The 14,285-nt window shown below is 43.4% G+C and overlaps 1 protein-coding gene across 2 annotated transcripts in view; it reads left to right on the top strand.

Moving 5' to 3' along the window:
* The window catches only part of gtpbp1l (GTP binding protein 1, like), a 59,515-nt gene extending 45,475 nt beyond the window's left edge, over window positions 1-14,040 (top strand). For both annotated transcript variants that reach the window (XM_084319234.1, XM_084319233.1), the window contains 4 exons: window positions 216-351; window positions 3,979-4,157; window positions 6,736-6,876; window positions 12,354-14,040. In XM_084319234.1, coding sequence (XP_084175360.1) covers window positions 216-351; window positions 3,979-4,157; window positions 6,736-6,876; window positions 12,354-12,467 — 570 coding nt within the window. In that variant the 3' untranslated portion in view covers window positions 12,468-14,040. The remainder of the gene's footprint in view (window positions 1-215; window positions 352-3,978; window positions 4,158-6,735; window positions 6,877-12,353) is intronic.
* The last annotated feature ends 245 nt before the right edge of the window (window positions 14,041-14,285 follow it).

The following is a 14,285-nucleotide window of genomic DNA, read 5'->3' as shown; positions in this document are numbered from 1 at the left end:
TTCTGCCATCTTTCATCTCTCTCTCCTGCCATCTTTCATCTCTCTCCTGCCATCTTTCATCTCTCTCTCTCTCTCTCTCTCTCTCTCTCTCTCTCTCTCTCTCTCTCTCTCTCTCTCTCTCTCTCTCTCTCTCTCTCTCTCTCTCTCTCTCTCTCTCTCTCTCTCTCTCTCTCTCTCTCTCTCTCTCTCTCTCTCTCTCTCACACACACACACAGATCAAACGTTCGTCCATAAGGAAAGGCATGGTGATGATCTCTCCTAAGCTGACGCCGCAGGCCACCTGGGAGTTTGAGGCTGAGATCCTGGTACTTCACCACCCCACCACGATATCTCCCCGATACCAGGCCATGGGTCAGTGACACACACACCACCACGATATCTCCACGATACCAGGCCATGGGTCAGTGACACACACACCACCACGATATCTCCACGATACCAGGCCATGGGTCAGTGACACACACACCACCACGATATCTCCACGATACCAGGCCATGGGTCAGTGACACACACACCACCACGATATCTCCACGATACCAGGCCATGGGTCAGTGAGACACACACCACGATATCTCCACGATACCAGGCCATGGGTCAGTGAGACACACACCACGATATCTCCACGATACCAGGCCATGGGTCAGTGACACACACACACCACTAGGGGTGGGAATGACCAGTTTCATCACGATACGATATAGATTCTTTGGACAGCAATACGATATTTGCAGATATCACAAAGTCTGCCACGATACGATACGATTCGATTCAGGTGCCTGCGATCGATATGAGATGATATTATTATATGCCCATTTAACACTTTGAGCGCCACGCCGGGTTTTCCTTTTTACCCGCTGAATGCCACCATCGGCGCCAATGTTAACGTTAATATCGCCTAATCTATGTTTTAAATTATGGCTATGTGTCTAATCTGCCCATCGCATTATCAAAGACTATTTTCCAGTCAGTGCTGTCAAGGCAGATTGTTTTTTTATCGCGTCATTTCCGTTTCAGAGCATTTAGGAAAGCACCCGTTTTCAGATAAAAAAACAGCCCATTCTGGACCATTCTATGAAAATCGTCCTTTACTGGAATATTCCACAGCGTTGATATTCGTCAGCCTTTTTATGAATCGTTTTCAAATAAACGCTAGATGATCAATATTATACGTGCACGCAAGCACATTCGGGCCGCGCACGGATAATCGCTGCGTTGATTTCCTCTCTGACTTTTACAGTGAAACCGAAAGAGTCCATTTCACAAAACAGCCTATAACTTCATCAAAATTAGTCTGATTATCCTAACACTGATAACATGGAGTCCTTACCTGACATCAGATGGTATCCAACTGGTATATTCCAATTCCTGATCACCATTCGAAAAAATCGATAAGTGTATGGATCCAACGCGATACAGTAGAACTCCATGATCAGCGGGGCTGAGAGGCTCCAGAATGAACTGTGGTAACCCCGGCTGGATCAGTGAACTGGAAAATGTGGAGTACCGGATTTTTTTCCCCATCCATTTTCATTGAGTCCATTCCAAAATCCCTTATGTCATCTGAAAGACGATAGGGGGTGCTTTTTTCCACATATAATTTCCGGCGGAGCTCGTGTATTAATACTCGGGTAGGCTCGCGTGATGCAATATGATTTCAGATCGCTAAAAAAAAAAAAAGAGAGAAAGAGAATTCAGAGAAATCTCGTGAGTGGCTTTCAACCACATAAAAATAAACCCGAGATATCTCGTGTGTGGCAGTTAAAATGTTAACACAATCAGTAACATTTATATCAACTCAAAAAAGGCAACGGAAATATCATTTGACATTTTTATTTGTGAGCTCTTTCAGATATTTAAATGAAAAACAATCTATTGTTTTTAATACAAATAGACCTCCTGTTCACTGTAAAGTGCCACGTTTTGATTTATTGAGCTTTAAACTTTAAGTAATTTCTTTTGGAACTCGCAACACGCAACCTAAAACCCCTCCCTCTCCCAAACCGCTCCTACAATTGTTTTATGTTGCATGATGATCATGAATACATTTATTATGTATTGTATTTTTTATGTTTAAATATCAACATTATCTGTCCATCCTCAGTACATTTACTATCAATATAATATGACTTCATCTGGTCTTTCCAAACGCACATGCACACACATACACACACACACGCACACGCACACACACAGAAAGGGAGAATGCCTGCCCCCCTTCCCCAGTCCCCTCTGCTGTTCTCTCTGTCTATGGCTCTGATTAGCTTGTTAGCTTACACTAACGTAACGTTCATTTCTGTCTTTAACGCGACGTGGGCATAAAGGAATGGCGAGGATTGCAAAGCATGTAAGATGCATTTGACCCGTTGCGGAATAAAACAGCAGGGACTTGTTTTGAGTCGCAAAATAGGCACACTATGTAGCCTTGCTCTGTCTACACGCGTTTCAGATGCTACTGCTGTGCTGTTGAGTGGATACGACTCTCCACATGATTTTCAAAATAAGAGTATCGCAATATGAACCGATCTTTTTACGTTGCATAGATCGATGTATCGATCTGGATCGATGTATCGTCCCACCCCTACACACCACCATGATATCCCCCCGATACCAGGCCATGGGTCAGTGACACTGGCAGAGATGTAGTTGTTTTCTTTCTAAATGTGTTGTTTAGATCAGTGGTTCCCAAAGTCGGGGTCGCGACCCAAAGGTGGGCCGCGAGCAGCCACGGGAGGGCCGCGAGATGATTAAAAAAAAATAAAATCTAAATTTTTATTTTATTTTATTTTTATTTATTTTTTTGTCAGGCCACTGAACTTAGAAGCAGGCCAGGACAGTGTTTCTAGTTGTATTCTAAAATTATATTCTATTGTATTCTAAAATGTGACTATATGGTTTTATATTAACTTAATAAATAAACAAACGAAAAATCTACTTATTTCAACGAACATTTCAAACTAAATAACAGATTATGCACATAAAACGCTGAAAACAACCGAAGCAACAATAGTATTTTAATGAGGCTATTATTATTATCATTATTATTTTGCAACAAGTTAGCCCTCTCATAAATAGCACATATAAATGAATAACTAACTTGAACTAACTTAATAGGATTGAAGTGATATTTGGCTTAAAAAATCGGTCGCCTGAAAAAAAAAAAAAAAAAGTCTGACGATGTGCATTGGGCCGCGGCTCTCTGACGCCTTATTTTCTGGGTCCCGGCCTGAAAAGTTTGGGAACCCCTGGTTTAGATGTTCAGTGATGTACTTTCTAACAGACACCATGAGCATTCCCTTTACCAGCCCTGCCTGTTCAACTGAAGGATGGCCAATATATCCATAGTCATTGTCATTCCGTCCAATTTGGACTTAACCCTTTCACTACCACACTACAGAAGGTTAACCTTTCACCACCACACTACAGATGGTTAACCGGTTAAAAAGGGTTAACCTTCTGTCGTGTGGTTGTGAAAGGGTTAACAATTTGTTGTGTGGCAGTGAAAGGGTTAACCATTTGCTAGTGTGGTAGTGAAAGGGTTAACCCTCTGTAGTGTGGTAGTGAAAGGTTAACCTTTGGTAGTGTGGTAGTGAAAGGTTAACCTTCTGTAGTGTGGTAGTGAAAGGGTTAACCTTCTGTAGTGTAGTAGTGAAAGGGTTAACCCTTCTGTAGTGTGGTAGTGAAATGGTTAACCTTCTGTAGTGTAGTAGTGAAAGGGTTAACCCTTTGGTAGTGTGGTAGTGAAAGGGTTAAAAGCACAATCTTAAATGCTGCCCGGGAGCCACATGCAAAATGTACTTTGTTGAGAGATCCATCGTCATGGAAACCTTGTTACTTTTATCATGTGGGGATCCACCAGAGCTTAAAGGAAACATCTCTCTCGCTCTCTCGCTCTCTCGCTCTCTCGCTCTCTCGCTCTCTCTATCTCGCTCTCTCGCTCTCATTCTCTCTCTCCTCTCTCTCCTCTCCCCCCCACATCAGTCCACTGTGGCAGCATCCGACAGACTGCCACCATCCTGACCATGAACAGAGACTGTCTACGGACGGGGGACAAGGCCTCGGTCCACTTCCGCTTCATCAAGACCCCCGAGTACCTGCACTGTGAGCAGAGGCTGGTGTTCAGGGAGGGACGCACCAAGGCTGTGGGCACCATCACCAAGGTACCAAGGCTTGTGGAGGATCATACAGCTAGGCTTTGAGAAAGAAATGGATGTTAAATGCATTGGCTACTACTAGTGACTGCAGGGTGCGTCAGGGTTCGCACAAGGTCCTTGACGTGCTTAAAAAAATAAAAAGGTCAAAGCCTGGAATTCCTTGAAAACAGCCTTTTTCTTCTTTTTTTTTTACAAGGGGCTTAAAAAGTCCTTCAAATTCAAATCAACCATTCACATTGAAAGTTGTGTTCATCCATGATCGAATTGTTCTGAATCAAGAAATATATATTTTTGTGTAACTAATTGTCGGAGATTTGTTTTAAGCCATAAATATGGGACCAGATTATTTTTTTTCTAGAAAAAAACTGCATTTAAAAGTGAATTTTATCCTTTTTAACACATTCTGTGCCACACTTCTTCCGGGAAGAGCATAGCCTCAAGCCACCCATTAAACCAATGTAATCAGTCACCTTGTTTGTAGAGCTAAATCTATATTCTATATCAGGGGTGGCCAACCTTTTTTGAACCAAGATCTACTTTTTTATTTACCACCTAGCCCGAGAGCTACCAGCCAAAATTGTATATTGTAAGCAGTCATTTGAGGCTTTATAAAAGCAGCATAATGAACACAAATCTGTCAGTGCCGAGTCCGACCTCATCTTAAATAACAAACAGCATTGCTTGTTGTAGTTAACAAGGAGAGGAAGAGTTGATTTAGCAAAATTTTTTTTTTTTTTTTTTTTTTTTTTTTTTTATAATCAAATTTTATTAATCAAGATCTACTTGAAATCAGCCCGCGATCTACCTGTCGATCGCGATCGACTGGTTGGGCACCACTGTTCTATATTATAGCCATGGATTCAATACTATAGTCATTTGACACTGGGTTTCTTCCGGTCAAGATGCAAAAAAGAAAAAAAAATCCCTCCATACGTTCCTGTGTTATACCGTGGTGAATATAAGTATGGTTTTAGAGCGGTCTAGCGTAATTCATGAAATGCTGAGTTATAGCCCTACACGTCGATTATATTGTAGACGCTAGCGTTTCTTGCCTGAACTCGCTATTGTTCCGGATTCAAATCTACAATAGATGTATTATGTTCCATCATGAATGCATGAAAGGGGGGGGTCGTTTCTGATTATTTGATCGTCAGTAGCGGCATTCGCATTGAACACTAAAAACGGTTATCATCCCGATCAGTATGAAAGCATTGCAGGATCAAGCTTACCTGTGGCCGGGAGTAATCCAAAAAGAATATTCAAATTTTTTGATCGCTATCTGATAGATCCAATGTCCATTTGCTCGACGGCATAAACGACCATAACATACGGATTGGGCATAGTTGCCGAGCTTCAATGTAACCGAGAGAACTGTGCGCCCCGCCCGAGAATACAAATCCAAGACCTGGAGTCTTCTTCTTCTTCTTCTTCTTCTTTTTTGGAATTTCCGGCAGTGTAGACGCATCATGGCGTATTACTGCCCTCCGCAATTCTTTTGATGGGCTCTTCTTCTTCTTTTCCCGCAGTCTACTGGAACCCGTCATCCCCTACATTGTCCATTGGAGTGCAGCTAATGCTGCTACTTCCTGTCTGAGCCCCCCTCCGCGGGACCCTCCTTGCCCCCTGCGATCTTATTCTGGGCTGCTTGGTCCCTCTCAGCCCCCTCACCCAATTCCCTAGCCACCTCCTCCCATTTCAGACCTTCCATTCCCAAATGTTGAACCGCTATCCTAACAATCATCTTCACCATCTCTGTTCTACCCTTAGCCTCTGCCAGACCATTAACTACCCCTGCCACGAAGGCCACAATACCTAATTTCTCCTCCCTTACCCTCTCTCTATCGTCCTGCTCTACCCTCTCTGCCAAATGCCCTTCTCCAACCCCCTGCTCCCTTTCTTGGCTGCCTTGTCCTACCCTGCTAACCGCCTCAGCATACGACAACTTACCCTCCCTTCTCACTCTCCGAATCGTGACCTCCTTCTTCATCACCTCGACCTCCTTCTTCATCACCTCACACCCCCTGAACGCTACACTACACCACAGCCCAGGATACAATGTTAGAAATGGTGCTCGATACCGCCGCCTGGTAGGATGCGGCCGGTACTGCACCTTCGGATTCCCTGTATGCATTTTTCAGGCAACACACAGCTCCCCGAGATTGAATAGGGTATTAAAATAGAAAAAAAGGAAAAACGACCCAGAAACGAGAATCTTCGTTTATGGCACTGAACGGTTGGGGCACAGAAACGAGAATTCTCGTGAACGGCACTCAATGTGTTAAATGCCCTTTTAAAATAAAAAATAGTGCTGGGAAAAGTACTTGAAAGTCATTGAATTTCATTTGCAATGTCTGTGTTCAGCTGATGGATTTACTCCGCCCCCCCCCCCCCCCCCCCTTCTTTCCTTCTCAACACATCAGTGATTAACTCTCTCAAAGTCTTCTTGTGACTTTGTTGATTTAGACCACTGTATGTTCACCATCTCAAACCTAAAGATTTTACAGGGATGCAATGCAGTGACGGTAACATTTTCTGGTCACGTAAAAAAAAACCTTCCTTGACATCGGCCCTCGTGTTTTTTCAGCTTCTCCAATCAGTGAACACGCAGGCAGCCAAGGCCCAGCAAGCCAAAATGCTGGCCAAGAAGATTCCTAAGGATGTTGTCACGGCAGCCACTGAGGAGGCCACGGCACGGCCGGGTAGTCCCAATTCAGCACAGCTACCGGTAAGACTTGTCTCCATGACGACGACATGGTGTGTGTTCACTAGTTGATGGCCTGTCTTTCACCTGCAGGCTGTCACTGTAGATAATTATATATACAGGGTTCGCACAAGTTCCTTGAAGTGCTTAAAGAAAAAAAGAAAAGTCAAGGCCTGATCTAAAGTGTAACTAATGGTCGGAAATTGGTTTTAAGCCATAACTATTGGAACATATTATTTTTCAATAAAAAAACAGCATTTCAAAGTTAATTGTATCCTTTTAAATGCCCTTTTTAAAATGGAAAATGGTGCTTAGAAAAGTACTTGAAAGTCCTTGCATTTCTTTTTGCAATGTCTGTGGGAACCCTGTATATAGTGTATGTGTGTAGAAGAGGGGAGGTCATTTTGAGTGTCTGTTTCAGTGCTTGTATCTGTCCTTTCCTTTTGGCTTGTTGGTCTCTCTTCCAGTCGGCCAGCTAATACCTCTCTCTTACTGCCCCCCGTTCACCCCGCCCTCTGCTTCACCCTCACTAAAACCTCCCCCCTGCCCTACTGTCACCCACTCCTGTGCCAATATCCCCTTCCCTCGCCACCGCTTTTAATTCCACTCATCATCTCCATTCTCATCATCTCATCATTTGTCACTCCTCTTACCATCTGACCCTCTCACCCCTCCCCTCCTCCATTTCACCGAGCCACCCTGCCCTTCCTCTTGTCTTAATAACGCACCCCCAACGCACCCCCAACGCACATCTTTATCCACTCTTTCCTTGTCACCTCCCTTGCATTCCCTCCCTTGTTGCCTCCCTCGCTTGCTGCTCTGCGTCAGACTGTGGGGGAGGAGGAGACACTATCTAAAGATGGCAACAAAGAGAACAAGGTAAAGGCACGTGTGTCTCAGTGAAGACCACTTGCCTGTGAAGAGAAAACCCTGCAGGCTGTGACCGCAAACCCCCGCCCTCTTTTTTTTTTATCCTCCCAATCACAACTGTGTCGTTTCCCTCGGTCAAAGTTACGATTGGAGGATCAAGAAAAGGGGTGCAGGGTTTGAGAGGACTCATACAGTGTGTGTGTGTGTGTACCTCAGTGATCACTTCTTCAGTAACCTCCTGAGCTTGAACAGCCATCCAGCCAGCCAGTCAGCAAATCAGCCAGCCAGTCAACCAACCAGCCAGCCAGCAAATCAGCCAGCCAGTCAACCAACCAGCCAGCCAGCCAGCAAATCAGCAAGCCAGCCAGCCAGCCAGCAAATCAGCCAGCCAGCCAGCAAATCAGCCAGCCAGCCAGCCAGCCAGCCAGCAAATCAGCCAGCCAGCCAGCAAATCAGCCAGCCAGCCAGCCATATTTCCCCCCCCCTTCTTTTTCCGTCGTCTGGGAGGGCGGAGACTATCACATGCTTCCTCCGACACATGTGTACCCAGCCTACCGCTTCTTTTCACCTGGCAGCGCGGACTCTCACTGGGAGAGTGTAACGTGTGGAAGGTCACACTACCTCCGAACTGTAGGAGTCGCTGTTTACAACGACCAGGACCCACCCTCGCCGGTTTTCCCACCCGCTAACACTGCCAATTGTGTTAGTATGGACGGTCGGCCAAGCCGGAGGCACCACAGCCGGATTCGATCCCACTGGCTCTGTGGTGGTAGACAGACGCTTAGTCCGCTGCGCTACCCGGCCGCCCGAAAAGTTTAATTTTGATGAACTGATTCACTGATATTGACCAGGGATGAGCATAAGCAATGTTCTCCCAGTTTGAGTACTCTCATTAACTCATAGTGCTCCAGTAATTGTTTAGGGACATTTGTTTTCATAACGCATCTTAACCTCTTAACACTTTGATTACCACTGGTGTACATGGTAAAACCCCGTTAAATGCCACCACCGACTTCAATGATAGCGTTGTGAACGCATATTCTCTCTTAAATTATGGCTATGTGTCTAATCTGCCTGTCGTTTATCAATGACTTGTTTGCAGTCAACATTGTCGAAACGGATTGTTTTTTTATCGGTTCATTTTCATTTTATAGCATTTTGAAAAGCCCTCATTTTCAAGGAAAATATAAAGATTCCGTGATAAAACGCATTTACTGGAATATTCTAGAATACACAAAAACGTTGTCATTTTTTGGCCTATTTATGAATCGTTTTCAAATAAACGCTAGATTATCGATAGTATATGTGTACTTATGCACGCTATAGAGGCGGGCTGAAAAATATATTCTCATTTCCTCATCAGCGATCACAGCCACACACACGCATAGGGAAAAAGCTTATATCTCCGTGAAAACAGGTCTGATTATCCTAAAACTGGTAAAATAGATTCCTTACCTGAGATCAGATGTTATCCAAAAAGATTATTCCAATTCCTGATCGTCATTCCAAATATTGATCACGCTTATTGATTACAGTGTTGAGTCCTGTAAATACATAATCCATGCGTTTTCCGGGCCGGTGAGCACAATCGATCCTTCAGATGCCTTGAGGGGAAAATAAAATGAGGAAACTAACCACTCCCCCTGCATCAGTCTGAACTGATGGGGTGCAGTTACACAGGGAGAGACGATAGGGGGCGGTATCTTCCCAATTGTGCTCAGAGAGACTCTGCAGCACTAACCCGAGGCTCGATTGATGAAATATGAATTCAAATCGCCAATAAAAAAAAATATGGCAAACAAACGATATATGTCATTGGCGGGCACTCAACTGGCGGCATGAACTAACGACGTATAGCGTTGGTGGCATCCAAAGTGTTAACAGGCGGGCAGAAAAGTGGCTTAGCTTTATACTTATAGCACATGCATGAGCCTGGTCTCTTTTGAAAGATAACATTCTGAAGTTACTAATGCAAAAAAGGAAAATCACTTTTAGTGACATAACAACGCACAGCAATATACCCGATGCTTAACACTTTGAGAGCCCACCACGTGATAACACGTGTTATCAGCCCGCCCCCTGAATGCCCACCACGACAATTAGCGTGTGATTTTTTTTATTAGCGCTCTGAATTCATATTTCATCAACGGAGTCTCCCGTTGGTAAACCAGCCCCATCAGGAGCTCAGATGTGAAAAAACCGCCCCCTATCGTCTCCCAGATGGTAATGCACCCTTTTGGAATAGACTCGATGAAAATGGATGAGAAAAGAAAAATCCGGAATCCACATTTTACTTCTCAGGCATGTACCCCGAGCCGATCGGATTCATTGTGGACCATCAGAACAGCGTGGAATATGTGTTTACAGTATGTAGCGTTGGATCAATAAAAGCGATTGATTTTTGGAATGGCGATCAGGAATTGGAATGATCTTTTTGGATAACATCTGATCTCAGGTAAGGAATCTATTTTACCAGTCTTGGGATAATCAGGCCTGTTTTCACGGAGATATAAGCTTTTCCCCTATGTGTGTGTGTGGCTGTGCGAGCGATCAGGAACTAAGAGAATCGATTTTCAGCTTGCGGCCCCAGCGTGCATACGTACACACATATACTATCGATAATCTAGCGTTTATTTGAAAATTATTCATAAATAGGCCGAAAAATTACAACGTTCTAGAATATTCCAGTACAGGGCGTTTATCACGGAATCTTTTTATTTTCCTTGGAAACGAGGGCTTTTCAAAATGCTATAAAACGGAAATGAACCGATAAAAAAACAATCCGCTTCGACAATGTTGACTGGACAATGAGTCATTGATAAGCGACGGGCAGATTAGACACATAGCCATAATTTAAAACATAGATTAGGCGATATTAACGCTAACATTGAAGTGGATGCTGGGCATTCAAGCACTAAATCGTGCGCCCCCTGCTGGCACTGAAAGTGTTAATCACGTATTGCCAGTCAAAACAGTCGTGTCACAATTTGCAACAATTACACTACCTCCACTCTGTCTGCTACTGGTCTCTCTGCTCACGGAAGATGTCATGTCCGTATTAATAGTCCATGTGCGCCACGCAAAGTGAGCGGTGTAGTGTCCCTGGGAGAGTGATGGATGGACTCTTTAACTGGTGTTTCATGAAGTTTAATTTTTTATTCACAAGAAAAGATACTCAGAGAGATATGCCACATTCACATTGTTCAATAAAGTTACATGACACTTGACACAAATGTTTTCCAATAACAGTGACATAGCCAAATACATAAAATGAATACAAAATAAACAGCCCTTTATTACTACATAGGATAATTTGACATCCCGTACCTTGTCCTCTCTCCTCAACAGGGGGCTTAACCATAAACCATAAGGAAAGTCTTCTTTCACGATCTATAAGCAAACAAAACTCTTTAAATGCTGGTACTCTGGACCTTACTGAATGATGTTGTGTAGGCTAGCCAGCAATTAGCAATGACCAAGCTAGCAAGAAAAATTACGTATTCTTCACAGTGACAGGAATAACTTTAGAGTTGTCAAAAAACACAAACAGTTAGTGCAAACCAAATATTAAACCATTTAAAGTGCACATCAGTTACCTTGTAATCAATTCCAAATTATCAAAGAATCACGGAGATATTTACAGAGATATTTCTTTAATTTTCTCATCAACCGTCACCTCAACCGTAAAGCTAGACTCGCGCTATAGGCGGCTGCTTCCTGTTTGGCGGTGCTTCAAAATAAAAGTTCCCTATCTCACACAAACCAAATGACGCTACATAGAGGGTCGTTTACAAGCGGACATGTTGGAACTTGGAAATTAACACAAACCGCTGTTTCCATCCCTTAGATAACACCAAGCTAAGTGCACTCCCAACACAGCAAACTTTACGTGGTACTAGCAGTGTTGTCTTCCTACAACAACTCAGTGCTGGTGGGATTTCAGGGTGAGATCTCTTGTTTCAGTGGCCCAAACAAGCACCCCCAGTGGACGGGCGGCACGGTGGCAGAGTGGTTAGCACTGCTGCCTCACATTAAGAAGGTCCTGGGTTCAAACCCCAGCAGGGGGCCTTTCTGTGTGGAGTTTGCATGTTCTCCCCGTGTGTTTGCGTGAGTTTCCTCCAGGTACTCCGGTTTCCTCCCACACCATAAAGACATGCATGGTAGGCAGGGACTGTAGATGAAAACTAGCTCATTAGCTAATTCTGGAACATTTACATTGATGTGGAAACTGAATATGTTGATTAGTGTGCACTGTCCCTAAAAAAAATTCAAAATAAATATCAAATTCAGTTGAAACGGTGAGTATCGATTACTCACACCCATCCCTAATATTGACATCAATATTGACAATTTGTGTGCCAGACTCACCGTCTAAAAGCCTTTCTCACCCACTGGAGTAAAATGAGGGACATCTTAAGTTAACCTAGATGTACCCACTTTGTCTTTAACCCTTTCACTACCACACTACATAAGGTTAACGTTTCACTGTAGTGTGGTAGTGAAACGGTTAACATTATGTAGTGTGGTAGTGAAAGGGTTCCCCCGTTGTTGTGTGGCAGTGAAAAGGTTAACCTTCTGTAGTGTGGTAGTGAATGGGATAATGAATTCGTTCCCCTCTTGTCTGTGTGCAGCCGAAGACTGGAGGAGGAGCGCGCAAGAGAGGCGGGCAGAGACACCGAGGCAAAGCTCTGAACGCCACCGCCACCAGCACAGCCACTCCGGCTGGAGGAGTGGGCGCGGTCTAGACCTACCGTTTCCCCCTTCTTTATGCTCCAAGCTGTTTCTCTCATCCCCCTCTCTCTCTTTCCCCCTCTCCTCCTCTCTCTCCTCTCCTCTCCTCCCCCTTCCTCTTCAGTCCATGTCCACCCACCCATCATTAATACACCAGTCTCTGAAGATCGGACTGTAAAAGCAGCTATAGGGTTCACTTCTGCACTTCCATCTGTTTTTCACTCATGGCTACGACGGTAGTATCTTTATCATCTCACCTGAAGAGCAAAAGGTCTCTCATCCACTCGACATCACACACACACACACACACACACACACACACACACACAGAGGTTAGTCCTTCTATGAGGAAAGCCATTGCCCCCCCCCCTCAATTATACAAGCCCTTGTTCTAATAGAAACAAATGGACTTCATGTAGCAAAGAGATGGAAAAAGTTGAACTAATGAATCGTAAGTTATGTGTCCCCCTCTGTTCCGATATTACTTTTCAACATGGCTTGGGTATCTGCTAAGCCAGAGTAATTAACTGGGAACTCATAAACCGCTCACCTACTCTTCAGAGAAGTAATACAACTCGAAACACAAGCAGGGAAGAGAAGAAGCCCCAAGCACAACCTTCTCTAAATTAATCGAACACCGCCTCCCGATTCTAAAGTTTGAGGAGCCACTTGCACACACGACTTCGTCTCTAGAGATTCAGTCTGTGTGCTCTCTTGATTGCCTAGGATTTAAGAGAACACATAGGTGGTTTGTCATCACCTAAAATTAATAACGGCAAGGAAGAACTTTGTGTCCTTTATTTTGCGACGGGGTAGTTAAAGCATCTTTTTGTTTTGTACTTTATATGAGAAAACCTTTGCAAATATATGCAAATTGCTGAGAGCGTTAATACCTCTGTTGCATTGTTGATGAGATTTCAAAGGAGTGGCTTTCGAAACAGGTTTTTTTTGTACATGCAGCAGAGCCCCTAGATGTTCTATGGCTTGGCACACACAGGTCATCATCTCACCTACAATAAGGTCATATTATTTGGTGATTAGGTTCCGGACTCATCTGGGGTGTGTGTACAACGACATTTAGCCCACAAGAGAAAGGATTTACGCGTTAAAAATGCATTTATTTTCTTAAGCTTTCATATGGTTTTATCAGGTTGTTTGAATGTTTTTATTTTAAAAAATGTTTGGAGAGGGTGACATTGTGTTGTTTGTTTTTCCAGCTACAGGTAGCTGTTGCCCCTCAGTACTTATCTCCATTCAGTTCACCGTGCTCTATTCATATTATGATCCACGAGCCGGTCAATCTCAAACTGGCCTGAGATCAGTGGCTCTGGGGGCGACTGCTTTTCTCCTTTATCGAGTATTAGATTTTAGATTTTATGATGGACACGATCACAGTGAACTGCCAGAATCTTTCCTCTTTTCTTTTTTCTAAGAACTTACTATTAATGCATGACATTATTTTTTGAAGAGAGAACACATTTTGTGTGTGTATGTATAAAATTACAAAATTGTGCAGAGGAGAAAAAAAAAATATGCCATTTAATTTAAGTGGTGCAAGTTTGTGTTGTAAATCCTTTTAAATAAAGATGTTTCAGAATATCAACATGTTGTATCTGGTACTTCATTGGTGATATATCCATTGTTCTGTACAGATTAAAGGTGCTATAGATAAAATGTTTATGTTTTTTTTAATAATACATCCACAGAGCTTTTAGAAAGGTATGCAATAGAAGTATCGCTGTTCCTCCCAAAAGATGGATTAATTAATGAATTTATCATAGAACAAAACAAAAAATGCAGGTCCCAATGATTGTTGTGATTGAGATGTTGCA

This window comes from Notolepis coatsorum (assembly GCF_963971535.1).
Source record: "Notolepis coatsorum genome assembly, chromosome: 7".
Classification (NCBI taxonomy): Eukaryota; Metazoa; Chordata; class Actinopteri; order Aulopiformes; family Paralepididae; genus Notolepis; species Notolepis coatsorum.
The sequence above is the reverse complement of the archived record's forward strand: the minus strand, read 5'-3'. Positions and strand labels throughout refer to the sequence as shown.